The sequence below is a fragment of the Stenella coeruleoalba genome (assembly GCF_951394435.1).
Source record: "Stenella coeruleoalba genome assembly, chromosome: 10".
Classification (NCBI taxonomy): Eukaryota; Metazoa; Chordata; class Mammalia; order Artiodactyla; family Delphinidae; genus Stenella; species Stenella coeruleoalba.
The window spans coordinates 40,623,245-40,643,712 of NC_137156.1; the positions used below are offsets into that span (position 1 = coordinate 40,623,245).

General features: G+C 39.5%; 1 protein-coding gene across 1 annotated transcript; it reads right to left on the minus strand.

Annotated features, from left to right (window-relative positions):
• Nucleotides 1-7,063: 7,063 nt before the first annotated feature.
• On the minus strand, nt 7,064-20,009 carry SNRPC (small nuclear ribonucleoprotein polypeptide C). The gene is made up of 6 exons (XM_079933773.1): nt 19,936-20,009; nt 19,537-19,579; nt 14,302-14,410; nt 11,892-11,981; nt 10,301-10,405; nt 7,064-7,635 (listed from the first exon to the last, which is right to left on the minus strand). Exons 1-6 carry the CDS (start codon nt 19,941-19,943, stop codon nt 7,511-7,513), a joined length of 480 nt encoding a protein of 159 aa, XP_079789899.1. The 5' UTR covers nt 19,944-20,009; the 3' UTR covers nt 7,064-7,510.
• Between the last annotated feature and the right edge of the window lie 459 nt (nt 20,010-20,468).

Consider the following 20,468-nt stretch of genomic DNA (forward strand, 5'->3'; position numbering starts at 1 on the left):
TTCTCTCCACCTTTCAGAGTTTCTTATGCTTGTTTTTTAATATAATGTTCAGGGTTTTAGTAATAAGAATAGAGAAATGTACACCTATTCCATCTTTCTGGAAGCAGAAGTTCATACATTTTAAAAAACTTATTTCAAAATAATTATAGATTCACAGAAAGTTGTTAAGATAATACAGAGAAGCCCCATGTGCCCTTCACTCACTTTCCAGCAATGGTTATATTTTATACAACTACAGTACAATATAAAACCCAGGAAACTGATATTGGGGTGTGTGTGTGTATAATTCTGTCATGCATTATGTGTGTAGACTTGTGTGACCATTAGCACAATAAAGATACAGAACTATTTCATCACCACAAAGATCTCCCTCATGCTACCGCTTTATAGTCATTCCCTGCTCCCCCCTAACCCCAACACCATTCCTAACCCTTGGCAACTACTAATTTCTTCTTCATCTCAATAATTGTGTCATTTATATAGATGGAATCATGCAGTAGGTGACCTTTTCAGACTGGCTTTTTTCACTCAGCATACTGCCCTTGAGATCCATCCAAATTGTATCAATAGTTCATTCTTTTTTACTGCTGAGTCATATTCCACAATCCATATAGTTTTAAAAGACCTAGGTGATCACTTTATTTCAGACCCAGTAGCTTCACTCACCTGCTTGGCAGGACAGCCACATCTCTAAATTCATGATTAGGGACTTCCCTATTGGTCTAGTGGACAGCCACATCTCTAAATTCATGATTAGGGACTTCCCTATTGGTCTAGTGGTTCAGATTCGGTGCTTTCACTGCCACAGCCCAGGTTCAATCCCTGATCAGGAAACTGAGATCCCATAAGACGTGCAGTGCAGCCAAAAAAAATCATGATGAAACATTCATTTGTACATACTGTGCTTTGTATGGAACAAAAGAGGACATACACAATGCCCAAACAAAGATAAGACTATGCAGGGCTTCCCTGGTGGCGCAGAGGTTGAGAGTCCACCTGCCGATGCAGGGTCCACAGGTTCGTGCCCCGGTCCTGGAAGATCCCACATGCCACGGAGTGGCTGGGCCCGTGAGCCATGGCCGCTGAGCCTGTGCGTCCGGAGCCTGTGCTCTGCAATGGGAGAGGCCACAACAGTGAGAGGCCTGCGTACTGCAGAAAAAAAAAAAAAAAGATAAGACTATGCAAACAAGGAAAGGTAGTTTTATAGAAGACTCAAGAGCAAGAGGGTTGAGTAGCAAAAAGATGCTATTGCTGTCTGTAAGGATTCTTGAGAGCAGTTTCTAGTTTGTGGTAGTTATGACTTTAAAAACAACTTGAGGGGAACTTCCCTGGTGGTGCAGTGGTTAAGAATCTGCCTGACAATGCAGGGGACACGGGTTCAAGCCCTGGTCCAGGAAGATCCCACATGCCGTGGAGCAACTGAGCCTGTGCACCACAACTACCGAGCCTGTGCTCTAGAGCCCGCGAGCCACAACTACTGAGGCCAGCATGCCTAGAGCCCACGCTCCACAACAAGAAAAGCCATCCAATGAGAAGCCTGCGCACTGCAACGAAGAGTAGCCCCTACTCACAACAACTAGAGAAAGCCCACACACGGCAATGAAGACCCAACGCAGCCAGAAACAAAAAATAAATAAATTTATTAAAAAACATATATATATTACTTTCCTCCTGGAGTATCTCTTTTATCAGTCAGGTAGGTTCAGCTGCATGTAACAGAAAACTCAAGATAATGTGTGACCTTAATAAAAAAGATGTTTACTTCTCTTCCAGGTAAAAGAAGTTTAAGGTAGAAGTACGTGGCAGCTCTTCAATCTTTAGGACCTATGCTCCTTCTATCTTGCTAACACCATCCTTAGTTGCCAATTCATGGTCCAAGATGTTGCTTGCATTTCAAGCAAACATCATATCCACATTCCTGTCAACAGAAAAGAGAAAGGGCAGAAAAAAAAAGGCATGTTCTCTCCTGCCATATGGCCTCACCTAGTTACGAGCTGTGGGAAATGTGCTACCACCCATTGCCGATGGTCATGCATACTGATAAAAATTAGGCATTCTCTTATTAAAGATACTAAGAGATACTGGGGTAGGCAATTAGTAATGTCTAACTGCCACTCTAGGCTCTATTGTTATTCTTTTTGTCCTCCTCGCATGCTTCTCTCTCTAGCAGAGCCCTGAGAGATAAAAGGGATGATGAGTGGGAAAATACAGCATTTGAGTGTAGAGGTAAAATTCTTTGTCCTACTTTTTATTTCTATATTCTTTCAACAAGCATCCCCAGAAAGTACTAGGATGTGATGTACAGGCAAAGAGGAGGGGGGAAGGATTAAGAGACCTGTTTCTCAGGGTCATTGTGAAAGCTAAGTACTTACAAAGGGCTTTGAGATCTTGGCCTCCTGTGCTGAGTTCAAAGTCGCATCATCATATGAGGACGTAAGTCACCTTATGGGCTTTTCTTTTTCAAGAATGTGAAACCTTGCCTTTATTTTTTGGCTGTGCCACACAGCATGTGGGATCTTAGTTCCCCAAGCAGGGATTGAACCCACACGCCCTGCAACGGGAGCTCGGAATCTTAACCACTGGACCGCCAGGGAAGTCCCCTTATGGGCTTTTCTTAATTGGCAGCCGGGGAAAGATACTTATTCAAAAGGAACAAGTATGGAGAACTTGGACAATCACCTGGTAGGTGATCAAAATTACTGTTACCAATGAGGGGCGGATGCCCGTGTGCCTGCCTACAGATGTGATATTCCAGGGATGCAACTGAGGACATGTACCAAACTGTAATCATGAGGAAACATCAGGCAAACCCAAAATGAGAAATGAGGAACATCCTATTAAACAAAAGCCGGTGAGATAATCAGTGTCATAAAAGACAAAAGAGAGGCTGAGGAATTGTTCTAGATTAAAAGGAGACTAAGGAGACGTGACAAAAAATTAATGTACATGATTCCAGAGAGGATTCTCTACAGGAAAGGGGAAAAAAATACAAGGACAATGTTGGATCAGTGGGGCAAAAATGAAACATGGTTGGTAGATTAAATTTTTTTTTTTTTTTGCATTACACTGGCCTCTCACTGTTGTGGCCTCTCCCGTTGTGCAGCACAGGCTCCGGACGCGCAGGCCCAGCAGCCATGGCTCACGGGCCCAGCCGCTCTGCGGCATGTGGGATCCTCCCGGACCAGGGCACGAACCTGTGTCCCCTGCATCAGCAGGTGGACTCTCAACCACTGCGCCACCAGGGAAGCCCTAGATTAAATTATTGAATCAAGGTTGATAACTAAACCACAGTTGTATAAGAGAATATACTTATTCTTAGGAAATACACACTTAAATATTTATGGTAAAGGGTATGATACAAGCAATTTACTCTCAAAAAGTTCAGAATAAAAAAGAATGTATATATATGGAGAGAGAGAGAGCACAAGCACAAATGATAAAGCAAATGAGGTGAAATGCTAACAGGTAACAAAAGGTGATGGGTGATTCTGATTAAAGGGTATATAAGTGTTCTTTATGCAGTTCTTAAACTTTTCTGTAAGTTTGAAATCTACCACCCTGACCCTTAAAGAGCAAGAACAATAAGGATCATTCGGACTTTTTTATTCCTGCACTTGTCTGATGAACTATTCTAGATGCTGAATTTGATCCTGTGCCAGAAAGTCTAACCTTTAAATTTTCAATTGGCAGGGAAAGAAATGTCTTCAATTAGTTAACGTTTATTAAGGTTTTCATGTAAAACAATATACCAGGCAAGCCTTTGGGACACTTCTGTCAGAGGAACAAGTATGGAGAATTTGGACAATCAACTGGTAGGTGATCAAAATTACTAGAGTAAATAGTAATTTACTGAATAAATTACTATTAGTAATAGTGATTTAGTATTAGTAGATAGTAATTTACTAACACTAATTTACTAATAAATTACCTTAGTAAAATTAGTAAGGTAGGCCAGGCTTTTTTCTTCTGTTCACCAAGTGAAAGATACCATCTGACCGAAGCTATGTAATTGGGACAAGCACTTAATCATCACTGGACTTTTTCCATACAGGATGACCAAGTTAGCCTGTGGTTCTATGCAAGGATCCCATTTCTCATGCAGCCTGGAATCAAGAGGCCTGGCATGCTGACAAAACCATTAAAGCCATGCAGTAGACATGATGACAGCTTGGACTTTTTTTTATACAGCAGGTTCTTATTAGTTATCCATTTTATACATATTCATGTATATATGTCAATCCCAATCTCCCAAATCAACCCACCACCACCCCCCTGCCACCACTTTCCCCCCTTGGCGTCCATACGTTTGTTCTCTACATCTGTGTCTCTATCTCTGTTTCTGCCCTGCAAGCCAGTTCATCTGTACCATTTTTCTAGATTCCACATACATGCGTTAATACACGGTATTTGTTTTTCTCTTTCTGACTTACTTCACTCCATGACAGTCTCTAGGTCCATCCACGTCTCTACAAATGACCCAATTTCGTTCCTTTTTATGGCTGAGTAATATTCCATTGTATATATGTATCACATCTTCTTTATCCATTCGTCTGTCGATGGGCATTTAGGTTGCTTCCATGACCTGGCTATTGTAAATAGTGCTGCAATGAACACTGGGGTGCATGTGTCTTTTTGAATTATGGTGTTCTCTGGGTATATGCCAAGTAGTGGGATTGCTGGGTCATATCGTAATTCTATTCTTAGTTTTTTAAGGAACCTCCATGACAGTCTGGACTTTAACTACACTTCCCATGGTTTTGGATCATGGCCCATAGGAAAGGAAGCAAATGTTACCCCACATCAACACTAACTTCTTCAATTCTTGGTATCTAGTAGTAGTCTGGTTTGTACCTATACAAATGCTCACATTACAGTTGACTCATATTTTAGAATTAAAACCAGATGTCTAAAGGCATAAATCAATAGCAGTAAGTTTATCTTCTTTATAGCCTCTTACAAAGGAAATGTCTTATGATCATTCATTATAATAATAGTTTGCCCTAGAAGGAGTTAATAAACAAAATAAAAAGAACCTTCCTTAGAACTATTTATTCCTACTTTTGTTCACTGTAGTTAAAACTTGTTAAACTTTTAAGTCATCATATTGTTTTTCTGAAGCTATGTAAAACACTTTCTTCAAAGATTAGAAATGTTTCTAGGGTGGATATTCAACCTTAAAAACATACTGTGGAAAAAGCTTCCTTTTAGGAAAACCTGGGTTGTTTTCTGTGTATCCACAGGCTCTTTACCCTGAGCCTCAGAGCTATACAAAACAGAAACTTGCTGAGTCATATATAAGCTGGCTTGGCAGTTTCCCCTAACAAACCCTTAAGTCTGCAGAAGATTTTAAAAACAAATCTGAGCTATAAAAGTCATATAAACTATCAATTTCTGAGACTTAAGTCCTCCTTAAAAAGATGTGACAATAAAAAACTAAAAGGCAACAAGTAGTCCTGGCAAAAGCTCAGACTAGTAAGTTGACTCAGCTCCTACAGAGGCTGGGCATAAAGATCATCTCACTGTAAGGATATCTATTTCTAACCTCTTGTTTACCTAGATATGGTGATTTATTTGCCTAAATTAGCTTCTCTTCAAAATATTCATGAGTTTCTAGGAAAAAAAAGTAATCTACCCATTGTCATTTTAATTTCTAGCTACAAATCTTTTCAAAATTATAGACACATACATAGAGTTATACTCTTTTTGTTTTTTTTTAAAATTTATTTATGTGGTTGGGCCGGGTCTTAGTTGCAGCAGGCGGGCTCCTTAGTTGTGGCAATGCGAACTCTTAGTTGCAGCATGCATGTGGGATCTAGTTCCCTGACCAGGGATGGAACCCGGGCCCCCTGCATTGGGAGCTCGGAGTCTTAACCACTGCGCCACCAGGGAAGTCCCCAGAGTTACAATCTTGAGTAAAATAGATCCTAAGACAGAGTTTGCCAAACCCACTAATAATAATCAAAATTTCCTAGGGAGCTTTCCCAAAATGCAAATTTCCTAACCCTAAACCAGATATATAGAATCAAAATCTGGCATCTTTATTTTCGAAAAGGTCCTCCATAATTCTGATCACCAGGCCAGGTTGTAAACTGCTGGTTTAGGGCACCCTCTAACCATCACTATAACAATAACCTCAGATGGGAAAGGTGGCTTCTTTTGTTTTTTTTTAAATAGCTAATGATTCAAAATCCAAAAGATACAAAAAGGTGGCAAACCTTTCTCCTTCATCCCTGTCCCCCAGTCACCCATTTACTCTTCATGGGCAACCAATATCTCCAGCTGCTGATCTGCCCTTCCAGAGATCCTTTAAGCACACACAGGCACATACAGGTACCTCCTTTACAAAAGGATAGCAGCAAACAATACATTGTTATGTGAACAAACCAAAGTGCAGGGCAATGTGTATCTCGGAGTTCTTTCCCCATCAGTATAGAACTTCCTTATTCTGTTTCAACAAGCATGGTACATGCCACTTCGTGGATGTAATGTACTTGATAAATCAGTCCCCTTTCACTGGACACCTATGTGATTTCCAGTCTCTTGCTATAACGCATAATCTTGTACACAAGTCATTTCATACATGTGCAAGTCTATCTGTAGGATAAATTCCTAGACATAGAAACACTATGTCAAAGGATACAAGTATTGTAATTCTGAGCGATGCTGCCAAATTGCCCTCCCCAGAGGTTATACAATTTTCACTCCTACCTGTAGTATGAAATAGTTTAGATTTTACACTGAGCTGAATATGAACAGTGGCGATGGCTTACTTTCTAGATGCCTCCCTGAAAATATCCTCCTTTTAAAGCCTAGTAACAAATAACATTCTGCAAACACCTTCTGCACCATGAAAATCTGCATAGTTTTCTCATTAGTAATAGAACATTTTCTGACTATTTGAAGTCCAAGAAAAAGAGGAGCTGAGTGAAAGGAGGTTAAGGCAATTCTTGCTGCTGTTAGCTGACACGCACTCACCGTGAAGCCTTTTTCCCTACTTTAGCATAAAAGAATTAAAATTTTCCACTCACTACACAAAGTATTATTAATGTGAAAAATTAACCAGGTGCTGTTTATTATTTTAATCAACAAAAGCTCTACAAGTGTTGGATTTACCAGTTTTTGCACAAGAGAACTTTACTAAATAAAGACAAGGTGCCCAAAGGGACCCACTCTACAGCTAAGGGAAAATAATGTCATACAGAGGGCATGCTGAAGAAAGAATGAGCTAGAGAAACACAATTGGACTCTCCTTTATAATACAAAAAGAATACAGAAGGGAGAAAAAAGGGAACACATTTTTAACTAAAAGAATTGACAATTTTATTTTCACATTTCACAATACAAATGAAAATTGCTTTTTCTGTCCCACCACTCCCCTCCAAAACTACTCTTTGATAGGAAGGGGGAGCAAGTCTTCCTTGTCATCCTGTTAGAAAACATCCCGAGTCACAGCACCATGATCTCCTGGTGAAGTAATATAAAACTGATATAAAGAGGTTCCCCAATCTCCTTATCTGTCTGGTCGAGTCATTCCTGGCCGGGTGGGCACCATCATGGGACGGGCAGGAGGTCTCATCATTGGGGGCCCAGGCATCATTGGCATGTGGCCTCCCATAGGTGGCCTCATTCCAGGAGCTGCAGGTAAAACAAAGAAAAGGAAAAAAGACAGTCAAAAATACTACTTAGGAGAGCTTGATGGGACTTCAATTAAAGACAAAAAAGTAGCCCCCCCCTGCAAAATGCTGGAAAAAAGACATACTTGACAGAAGAAATGCAACAAATTCATCACATCTGTAAATTACTTAGACATTCTCAAACAAAAAACAAAAAGGTCAACACAAGAACCATATGGGAATCATGATCTAATGATACTAAGGGGGAAACTATTAATAGACTGCTTTCCAGAAATCACCAGGGACTAGTTCCCTAAATTGACCTTTTTTCTCACTCAGGGAAATTCACAACTAAGTCACATGTTAGTCAGCTCTTTTAATCAGTTCTATCCACCATATAACCAGGAGCTATTTCATGAATGTACACAGGCACGGAGGACAATCTTACCACTAAGCGTTTGTTCGGAGTTGTAGGAAAGGTGAGCAGGAGGCCCATGCTGAGAACCTGTTAGTAACCATACTTAGCTCAAGTCAAGAAAAATAATAGGCAATAATGTGATTTATAACAATTAGCACACACACACAAATTTGATTTTTCTAATACATTTCAGAAACTATTAATGAGTTTTTTTTAAGTGTCCCATCAATACACCAGCCAAATAAATGAGTCAGGGAAGGGAGGGCAAGCAGACAGGTGAGGGTTGGGGAGGAATACAGGCAGCTTCACGGGAGTGGTAATGTTCTACTTCCTCAGCTGGGTGGTGGGTTCATGGTATTAATCGTATTACTACGCCTTATAATTTTCATGTTACATATCTTCTTTTTAAATATCAAATTTTACCTAATTATTTATTTTCAACTAAATCATTTTGATTAAAGGCTTGCAATAAATGCTTCAAAAGAAAACTATATTTAAAGTTGAATATAGCCTTATCACAAAAAGTAAAACACAACTATATTTAAAGTTGAATATAGCCTTATCACAAAAAGTAAAACATAAGGGTATGCAAAAACACAAAATCCAACAGGTACAGAATTGAATTTCAACAGAAACAGAAAATACTAAAACTTCTAAATATCTTATTAAAAAATCCCTCCATAACATAACCTGTATTCAGCATTTCTTAGAAGAAACTGATCTAGACCAAAGACTGAAAATGACTCCCCTGAAAACTTTTTCTTTGGTCTCCATAATGCCTTAAATCTTAATTAGTTGTCAACATTGGCACTTAATATGTCTTGTTACTAATAAGTAATTCTAGACTTCTTTTTTCATCTTTTTAATGTGGAAATGTTCAAACATACACAAGCATAGGAAAAAAGAATATAATGAACATCCATGTACCCATCAACCAGCTTAAACAATTATCCACCCGAGGGCAACCTTGTTTTATCTTATCCTCACACATTCTTATCCTTGCCCACCCCCCAGCTACTCAGTTACTTTAATGCAAATCCCATAATTTTATTATTTTATCCTGGCTAAAAACTACAACAACAATAACAACAAAATACTCGGGCAAATTGGCAACACTAAGCCTGTATTCTCAAATGTCAACCATAGGTTGACCCTGAGTTCTAGAAGGCTTCTTTGCATGTGACAAGCATTCCCCCCGATTCACATCCCTAACCCCTCTAGGGATGTGAATCTGTGATCCCAATTTAAGAATGCAAAAGACATCTGAATCACTTAGATTGTGTTTTGGATTCACAAGCCAGTAAAGCAGGAATTCTCTTTATCTAAACTCTCCCACCCCTAAATGATACCCACAGCAAGCATACTGAATGTTTCTGGCCAGGAAGCTACTCTAATGCCTTTGCACCTTGTCTTACCAGTTGAGTTGTAGGCTTCTTATGTCAGTTGTATTTACTCTAATTACATAATTTAATTATTCTGCAAACTGATGAAATAAGAATGTAGAAAAAGAACGATTTCTATGAAAACTAAGCTGATAATAAGAAAGTCTCAGGCAAATCATCCCCCAAAAGTACTCACAAATTTGGTAAGCGAAACGATCATAAAAAATAGAAACTAAATTGCCTCACAAGGTCTCTAACCACTTCAAAGAAAATGAAACTGAAGTTGGTAAAGGACGCATTATGAGTATGGCTTTTTGGTTTATGCAAGAAATATATGGTGTTCCAGTCAGTAGACTCATTCTCAAAGCAAAGGCCCTGACCATGTATCAGAAAACTCTGCAAATTAATGTACATTTATGTTTATGTTAAAATAAAATGTTTGAGGCATAAGTTTTTCCCCCTTCCTGAATAAAAGACTAACTACCAGGCCTAAGGCCTTTTTCATAAATACTAATTAACCTAGTTAACCTGCAAGATTAAATCAGCAATAGGCGGTAGCTCTGCTCCAAATCAAAACCAAGAAAAGCAGCAGCACAAATACATATCTACCATTCTCCGCATTATAAATGGTCAAAAGTCAGGAGGGGGTGAGGAAACAGGAGGGACAGAGGAGAAGGAAAAAAGAGGCAGTCTTATCCTGCTTTCAGTTGCACAAGGTCTTTGGATACCATCCAATTACACTGATAAACCAAGTATTTCTTTTTATCATTATAGATTCACCAAATGTAATTTGTTGCAATACATTTAGACAGCTAATTAAGAATTCTATTTAAATGGAAAGCTAAAACACAATGGAGCATCCAAGAAGGAAAGAGATTCAAACTTACCAGGTCCCACTGGCATCATCCCAGGAGGAGGAGGGCCCATCATTGGCATCATAGGAGGGCCCCCCATGTGGGGTGCTGGCATCATCCCAGGGCGAGGAGGACCCGCTGAAATAAAGAATGGGGCCTGAGGCTGAGATATGCCTGTATATTAACATTTTCTCTTCTCAGTGAAATAGGGCCTCATGATCTGGCCCAAATTCTGGCCCAAATAGTTCTGTAACTTCTTATGGTTTCTTTTATAACAGCAGATTCACAAAAATCAGCGGGCTACAAAACTTTAGTTACATTATGACTAAAAAACAAGAACAAGCCTGCCTAGACAGAAGTGTAAAATAAAGATAAGTTTCTCAGGGCTTCCCTGGTGGCACAGTGGTTGAGAGTCCGCCTGCCGATGCAGGGGACACGGGTTCATGCCCCGGACCGGGAAGATCCCACATGCCGCAGAGTGGCTGGGCCCGTGAGCCATGGCCGCTGAGCCTGTGCGTCCAGAGCCTGTGCTCCGCAACAGGAGAGGCCACAACAGTGAGAGGCCCGCGTACAGGAAAAAAAAAAAAAAAAAAAAGTTTCCCAGGTTAAAAAGATTCCAACAGTTTAAATTTTTAAAAGAAGGGTATTATCCCCCTGATGAACTTAAGCCCCAAGTACCTAATTTCAAATCTTTCTTTTTTTTTCCCAATCAAAACTATGTTTAAGAGAGTCTTTGGGAATACGAAAATGTTTCCGCACAGATATTCCTGAACAATAACAATCTGGAACAACTCAGATGTCCAACAATAAGCAAATGGTGAGACTGATTATGTACATTCATACCACTGACTATTCTACCATTAAAAATAATGGAGTTGAGTGCCAGCCAGTCAGGATAGAGTAGGAGAGCAAGCCTGTGATCCTGATCAGGTCCCAGGATGGCAGGATTCCAAGGAGGGTTTGGTGGGTCACTAGTGGTCTACCTGCATTAGTGTGCAACTATTATAAACAGCCTACTTCTCTGTGTTTATATCCATGATAATTTACAGGACTGAGTTTAGGTCTCTGAGTTCAATTTTAATCTGAACCCTTCCAGGAGGGCCAAAGAACTTATGGCCTAGTTGCTCAATGTCCTCCTGTCTGTCATGCAGAAACAACAAACCTTCCCAGAGAGTAGAGTCCTTTGATCCACTCCTCTTTTAACTATGCAATTTTTGTCTCTCACAGGTGTATATATATTGGTTTTAGATGAGTTACAAGGTTGGGAGAGAGACTGAGGAGTTTATCAGCTACATCAGTCCTCCAGTGTTGCATTCATAGCAGTAAACAACTCAGCAGCAATACCTCTTTATACATCAGCTCATCTAATCACAGGTACATTCTGAGCTTTCCATTGACTCTATCTCAGACCCATTTGAGATGCCACAAATATAATACCCTAATAATAAGGTAATCAGAAGGTAACGCTAAAGATATTTCAGAAATTATACCACTGAAGTTGTTTTCTATTACTGCCTATGTATTCATTTAATGAACATTTGAAAGCCAACTGTGAGATAATCTAACAAAATCAAGGGTAATCTGCCCAGTTACACCCCTTAAGATAAAAACTTTATAAACTTACGGAGACTGGGGGGAGGTGGAATCATTGCCCCTGCAGGAGGAGGGGCAGAGAATGGAGTAGGAGGTATCTTTCCTTGTTGGAATGCAGCAGCTTTGGAGAGTGAGGAAAAAAACAACAAACAGTGAATGAGAATTCAGCAACCCATTTATTTACTAAAATAAGCACTTTCTTTTAAATTTTTAACAGTCCCATATTTCAGTCTAAAAAGCATTCATCTAAGATTACTACATCATGGTCTCCACAGTTTTTAAATCAACTTTACGTACTCACAAGCTAAAACTGCAATTAATTGGTTTACTGATCTGGGTTTTTTAACCTGTTTTTATTTCATCAGCATTCCTATGGATGAATTAACTATGAGAAACTAGTTAACTACGAGTGAAAACCTCCCACCTATAAATGTCTTACCAAAGAGCAGCAGTCATCTTTAATCTGTACATGTATTTTACACTCAATTCAAGCTACTCATAGTTTTGTTTGAAAAATGTGTGATAACTGCCCAGAGGCCAGGCTTTGTAAAATTTCAATCCTTCCTATGTATGCTTTCCTCCATCAAAACAATACACCATTTTGGTTTACCTGTTTTGAAATTAATGCACTGAGGTAAGAGATGTAAAAGAAACAAAGATTTCAAAGCAAGAGGTTGCTCCGAAGGAGATTATGATCTTGAAAAATGTCCAATAAAATTATCTTTTAATTTTTCTTTCAGACAATATGAGGCACAAATGAAAACAAAAGAAATTGAAGATTGTTTATATTTGGTTTGGGAAAGGAGTCATACATAAATACTAAAATACACACTCATAAAGTCTATTCCTGAATTTGTTAGCCCTTCCCAATTCAGTGCAGCCTGCAGCCCAGACACTCCCTCGTTCCACTCCAACCCCACAAGTGCAAAGGAGATCAAATTACTCAAGTAGATCACTGGTAATTCATGAGAACCAGATCCAAAAAATGACCTAGAGTAGAGATTTATGAACAGCTATCATATTCCTCCAAACAGAGCCTGTGCTCTCTAAGGGATCACATCCCCCAGCAAAAGCCTTTTCCAATCAAAAGTCACCTCCCACACGTTGTGTAGGACAGCCTGTAAAGGTTGAAGAGGGAGCGGCTAAGTAGCGGACTCAACATCAACATAACCCTGAACATGATGAGGTATGCCCCCAAGGGCTTGCTTCTTATCCTTTAAAAGTCCTCCATCAAAAACATTTACTCATCTTAAGTTATTCGGCTGAGCACAAAAAATAACAAACATAATGCTAACCTTTAATGCAAGAAACTTCCAACATCTTTACAAATAGAGGAGAACATGATTACATTATATTTTTTTCCCAAATGAAATGAGACAATGTCTGAGATTTGCTCCTTAATAATCCAGGAGGGGAAAGGGAGTAGATTGCCTCAACAAGGGGCAATTCTGTCCCCTTGGGAACACCGGGCAATGTGTGATGATATTTTTAGTCACAACTGGGCATTGCTATTGGCATCTAGCAGGTATAGGCCAGGGTTGCTGAACAGTCTACAATGCACAGGACAGCCCCCAACAAAGAATTATCAGGCCCCAAATATAAATAGTGCTAAGTTTGATAACTTTAGTATAAATGAAACAAGACTGCCGCAGCAGAGTGATGCGGGTGTGGCAGCCATGGGAGGTTTACTCTCTAAAGTTCTCCTTCTATTTTGCTTAAAATTTTCCATGATAGTTTTGCTTTTTTTTAAAAAAAATAAAATCACACCACAATCAAAGCCCACATTTGCCTGCCAGTTCTGGGTACAATGAATGATCAGGAAAGGCCATGTTTCAAATACACCAGGATGATCTAACATAAAAATGCAGTATCTCTTTCTGTCAGTGCCTTGGACCCAACTATCCTAAACAACAAAAATGTTCTTAATTAAACAAAAAGAGTATGGCATGTATGGCAGTGGTCCAAAACATACCCAAACTATTCTGTCACATCAGTTACTTCCTTTGTGACCAGTTACCTTTGCCAGGACAACAAAGAATAAAAGTGTCTCAAACTCTTCAACGAGAGCTACAAACTCACCCCCACCTTTTCCTATTACAACCAGAAAACAGATCTAAAAACCATGGCTCACTACAAAGGAGGTTCTGCATAAATGTGCTACAAAATCTGGTCCACATCAATAGTGAAATATTAGGCAACTCATTCTTCTCTGCCCAAATTCCCAGTCTAATCAATACCTGATTGCTCTAACCTCAAAAATTAATATTAATGTTTTCCTATATCCCTGGGAAACCAATGACCTTCCACTTCTTTGATTCAGCACATCAGAATGCTCCTATTTATCATTCAGAATGAGTTGCTTCTGTGAAAAACAACAGAGAGACAGGGACGAGAAAGAATGGAACCATTCTACCACATCAGAACACGAGACTGAAACGCACTTGTTTTGTCAATCAGGCTCTGAGCCTGCTCTTCCATCCATTTCTGATAGTAGTCTTTCACATTCTCTTTGTGTTTCCTACCACTGCAGTGTGTCTTTCTCACAGATGGCTGTAAAACAAAAGGTTGTATCAGTCAGAGAAACAAATATCCAAAACCAGAAAATTTTTAAAGCCTTACCTTTTAATAGGTAGCCTGGCTACCTCTAGCAGCCTTAGCTGGTGCCAAAGCATCACTTAAAAACATTATCCAGCAACGTACTGTGGTAATTTACCTACTGTATTTATTATCTAAACCAGGGGTCAGAAAACTATGGCCCATGGGTCACCCACCTGATTTTGTGGAAAAAAAGTACTGGAACACAGTGGTGTTCATTTGTTTATGTATAGTCTATGTCTTGTCTCTACAACAGCAGAGTTGAGCAGTTGCAACAAAGACTGTTTGGTCCACAAACCCAAAATAATTACAAGCTGGCATCTGAAGAAAAAGTTTACAATCCACTGATCGAGAAAACAATATCATATAATGCCCTTTCTTAGGCCATTCTACAGCAAAATAATATACCTTACATACATTTAAATAACACTGTTTATGGGAGTATATTCTTTTAAAGGACCATGGGTCTAGAAAACAGACTCCATGTGAATCACACACAAACCTTTGTCTCTAGCCCACTAATCCTTTTGTTCTTTCTTTAACAGTTTTATTGAGGTAAAACTGACATAAGATAAACTCCACACACTTAACCTTTTGGTTTTTTAAGTTAACATTTATTTAACTCTTACTACATGCCAGACACCATGCTATGTACTTTACAAGGAGTGCCTCAATCTCTATAGAAATCACATGTGCATGGTACAGTGGAATACTAATCAGAAAGAACGAATCACTGATACATGCAATACGGACAAATCTCAAAAACGTGCTGAGCAAAAGAAATCAGAAACACAAAGAGTGTATAAGGATCCATTCATATGAAGTTTAAAACCAGTAATAATGATCTTTAGTCATAAACACCAGATCAGTCAGTGCCAGGGGTGCAGGGGACTGATTGCAAAACAACACAAGGAACTTTCTGGAGTGATGGAAATGTTCTATATTTTGATGCATACATGAAGTTGTAATCATTTGACAAGTCATCAAACTGTACACTTAAAATGTGTGCATTTAATTGAATATAAATTATAATTCAATACAATTGATTTTAAAAATCACAAGGTTGGACTTCCCTGGTGGTGCAGTGGTTAAAAATCCACCTGCCAATGCAGGGGACATGGGTTCCATCCCTGGCCCAGAAGATCCCACATGCCGCAGAGCAACTAAGCTGGTGCGTTACAACTACTGAGCCTGTGTTCTAGAGCCCGCGAGCCAGAACTACTGAGCCCGCAAGCTGCAACTACTGAAGCCCGTGCGCCTAGAGCTCGTGCTCCGCAACAAGAGAACCCACCGCAACAAGAAGCCTGAGCACTGCAACAAAGAGTAGGCCCTGCTCACCACAACTAGAGAACAAATGCCTGCACACAGCAACGAAGACCCAATGCAGCCAAAAATAAAATTAATTAATTAATTAATAAAAAAATAAAAATCACAAGGTTATTGGGACTTCCCTGGTGGTCCAGTGGTTAAGACTCCACACTCCCAATGCAGGCAGCCTGGGTTCGATCCCTGGTCAGGGAAGTAGATCCCACATGCCGCAACTAAGAGTTTGCATGCCACAACTAAAGATCCCACATGCCACAACCAAGACCCGGCAAAGCCAAATAAATAAATTTTTTTTTAATCACTAGTATGTATAAAATAGATAACATGAGAACCTGCTCTATAGCCACTCTACTTCACTTCGCTGTACAGTAGAAACTAACACAACATCGTAAAACAACTATACCCCAATTAAAAAAAAAGTTAAAAAAATTTTTAAAAATAAAATGTTTGGTTCTACTGGAAAAAAAAAAAAGAAATTAAAAAGAAATCATCCACTGCATGCAACTCAATTGTCAGGAAGGACATTTGAATTTTTTTTTAATTTATTTATCTATTTTTGGCTGCATTGGGTCTTTGTCACTGTGCGCAGCTTTCTCTAGTTGCGGTGAGCGGGGGCTACTCTTCGTTGCAGTGTGCGGGCTTCTCATTGCGGTGGCTTCTCCTGTTGTGGAGCACGGGCTCTAGGCACATGGGTTCAGTAGTTGTGGCTCGTGGGCTCTAGAGCACAGGCTCACTAGTTGTGACGCACGGGTTTAGTTCTTCCGCGGCATGTGGGATCTGCTGGACCAGGGCTTGAACCTGTGTCCCTTGCATTGGTAGGTGGATTCTTAACCACTGCACCACCAGGGAAGCCCCAGGACATTTGAATTTTCACAGAAGAAAAATAAGAAAATAAACCCTTTACCTACTTAAAAAGAAAAAAAATCACAAGGTTATTATCTTCTGTTTATGCTTAAAGACTTGTCTCAAAACACATAGATGGTAAGCAGCAAACTAAGGCCTGGAATCCAGATCTCATTCAGATGCTCCTCACAGCTGCCTTCCTCCCTCCTAAGTCTCTTCACGTGACTGCTTCAGCAGCAGCATATACGACCAACGTCGTGTGAGCAAAACTGTCTTTTTTATGGTCTGTATCTCAAAATACTGTTCCCTGTCACCCAACCACTGCTTACACTAATACCACAATGATGCCTTAAGCCTAATAACAAAATCATGCCTAAGAACCAGCAAAACCTCAAAAGTTAGAGCACTGAATGTTTTATACATTCATACTGAACGTTTTATACATTTCAAAGTCCACCACAGGTACTGCTTCAATCACTATGGAAACTTCCTATTTTCACAAGGTATCATGTTAGAACAGCAGTATTACAAGGATTCCTGACATTTCTCATAAAGAGATATTTATTATAAAGAGAGACTTTTCCATTCTCTGAATTCCAGCATTACCAAGATGAGTGAGTATATGACAATATAGCACTGGAAAAGGGTAGAAAGGCATAGCCGCCCATACTAACAACTTCAAAAAATTATGACTAGGGGTTTGAACTAGAGAGGGGGTTAGGGACACAAAACCAAAACAAAACAGAAAGATGGGGGATCTATAGGCAAGCTACTACCACTACCAACTTACTGGAGGAGTCTCCTCCAGGACAATCTATAATAATATTTAGAACTATTATTTCTTCAAGAGGAACCACCCTACTTACATGTTCCACAAATCTATTAATGCTGAACTACATCTAACCATGTGTTAGAAAGAATTCCAAATGAAGTGACAACAGAGGAATTATTGGCTAGGTTCTTGCATCTATTCAAGATGACATCATAATCGAATTCTAATTTCATCAGGTCTCTGCAGAGGCAGCAAAGTAGAGAGCTGCAATTCTGAAGGTATGGCTCACAGACACCACTCAAAGTGAAAGACAGACCAGTGAATTTTAATGTTAAAAGAGCGTATGACATGGTTTCAGAATCCACACTGCAACTAGCCATGTGCTGAGTTTTCGTGCAATAATATAAAGTAATAAAGAATATCCACGATTGTCTAAAACTGCTATTAAAGTACTCCCATATCCATGTGAAGATGGATTCATCATATACTTCAACCAAAACATAGTGCAACAGATTTGAAGTAGAAGATGAGAATCTGCCAGCTTCCATTAAGTCAGATGTTACACAGGATTCCAAAAATGTTAAAATGCCATTCTTCGTACTTAATTTTTTTGTTTTGGAAAATAGCTATTTTTCACTTTTAAAGTGTTATTTGTATTACAAGTAAAAAGTCTGTTATCATTACCTTTAAATGAATTAATAAGCATTTTTTAAGTTTAAGTTTTAACTTCAAATACAGCCAATTTTAATGGATATAACCCACCTTTTTTTCTCTTTTTGAATAATCCAGTAATTTTTAAGAGTGTAAAGGGACCATGAAACAAAAAAAGTTTGAGAGCTGCTGGCATAGAAGCTCTGGAGTTAGACTGCCTAGATTCATCTTCCAGCTCTATACAACTTACTGGTTTTGTAACATCCAGTCAGTTATTTATCCACACTGCCTGTTTCCCCCTTTGTAAAATGGGAGATAACACCAACCTCATAGGATTAACATGAGCATTAAACAAAATGATACATGGAAAGCATTTGGAACGCTGCCTGACATACAATAAATATTCAATCTTAGTCGCTATTATTTGTTAAGCAGTTTTTAATCAAAGTATTCGGTTTAAAATTTAGGCATTTCTTTCCAATTTAATCAGTCAAGCATTTAAGAGCCTTGACACAACGAAATATTTGAACTTCAGAACGTTTTCCTAGAATTTTTACTTGTCATATAAATTTTTTTCATCTTTAAACTTGCTAAAGCTTTATTATTTCGGGTCTCCACTGAAAACACTGACTGATGGAAGACTAGTAACTTTGAATTATGAAGACAGTTACAGGAAGAGTGGAAAAACAAACACCCCAAAGTATTTTCTCCAAGCATTAGCCCTTAAACCTTAGCAAGATGAAATGCACAAATTACAAAATTTTTAAAAATCTAATTTAGGGAGTTCCCTGGTGGCCTAGCAGTTAGGATTCCGGGCTTTCACTGCTGTGGCCTGGGTTCAACCCCTGGTCATTGAACTGAGATCCCACAAGCCGCACGGTACAGCCAAAAATAAAAAGCCTAATTTATTACATATAAGGCTTTTCTTAGGTTTCCTTTTGTTAAAAAAATAACTTTATTGGGCTATAATTCACAGATAATTCAATTTACAAATTTTAAGTGTACAATTCAATGGGTGTTCGGTATATTCACAGAGTTGGGCAATCATCACTACAATCAATTTTTTTTAAATTATAGTTGATTTACAAATATTATATTAGTTTCAGGTGTAAAAGACAGTGATTCAATATTTTTGTAGATTATGCTCCGTTTAAAGTTACAAAATAATGGCTATATTTCCCCTGTGCTGTACAATTAGCTATTTATACACAGTAGTTTATACCTCTTAATCCCATACCTCTATTTTGCCCCTCTCCAATTCCCTTTCCTCACTGGTAACCACTAGTTTGTTCTCTAAATCAATGAGTCTGTTTCTGTTTTGTTATATACATTCGTTTGTTTTATTTTTTTAGATTCCACATACACGTGATAACACAGAGTATTTTTCTCTGACTTATTTCACTAAGCATAATACTCTCTAGGTCCATTCATGTTGTTGCAAATGGTAGACATATACGGTTTTTTGAAGCTGAAAAGAAACACTACTTACAGAGTCATGGGTGAGGTATGTATCGCAGTAGTCACAATAAAACCTGGAAAGAGAAGGAAAGTAGAGAAAGAGAAAATGACAACCCGTTAATAGATGCCCATCCACCGAGGTGCTGTTTATTGAAGGTAAAATAGAAAATAAAATAAAGTAAAAGACCTATTCATGATGAGAAGACATCAAACAGAGCGTTCTGACACAAGCCAAGCTTTTGGGTTGCCTTACGGAGAGTCGACCTCCACACTCCTAAAGAGGTATCTAGAAATCCGGGTCTCCCTTCCTCCCCCAGACCCTCTCGCTCCCCCAGAGGCTCGTGGAGCCAGAACCCGCTCTGTGCTCCCCCGCAGGGCCACAATCAGTGATCGAGACCGCGAACACCCCCATATTCAGGGCCCCACTCACTTAGGCATGTCGCTCGTCAGGCCTTTGGCAACTCCGTTCCGCGCCGCCCGGAAGTGACGCGCACAGTGAGCGCCGACGCGACGGAAGCGATGAGTCAAATGCGACTGCAGAAGCCCCACCCTGTCATCCAATCCGCCAGCTGCGCTGCGCCTGCTGTACGGCTTTGTCGGCGGAGCGAGAGGCGGGGCTTGTCCTGCTCCTCCCTTCACCTAGAGGAGTGTGGGAAGGGGGAGTATCAAGTGTCCCTGCGAGCTTCAGTGCACGCACTTGTGGCCGCGATTTTCGATGCTCCTAGAAGCATGTCATTCATCCTTTCTTTCGACAGTTATCTAATGAGCGTCTGGTATGTGCCAGGCACAGCTATAAATGCTAAGAAGCCAGCAGTGAACAAAACAGACAAAAATCCTTGCTTTCTTGGAGTTGACATTCGAGTTGGGGAAGACAAATACAGTAATAAAGTCAGTATGTAGTGGGTTAGATGGAGCCAAGTGCTATGGGGAGGGAGGGAATGTAGCATGGAAGAAGGGAGTTCA

Bases quoted from the DNA above. Each gene is read 5' to 3' on its own strand.
- SNRPC (XM_079933773.1), bottom strand. The intron at 11,982-14,301 runs GTGCGTTTCAGT...CACTCTCCAAAG, and splicing joins GAGCCTGATTGACAAAACAA to CTGCTGCATTCCAACAAGGA. The intron at 7,636-10,300 runs GTAAGTTTGAAT...TTTTACCTGCAG, and splicing joins GATGATGCCAGTGGGACCTG to CTCCTGGAATGAGGCCACCT.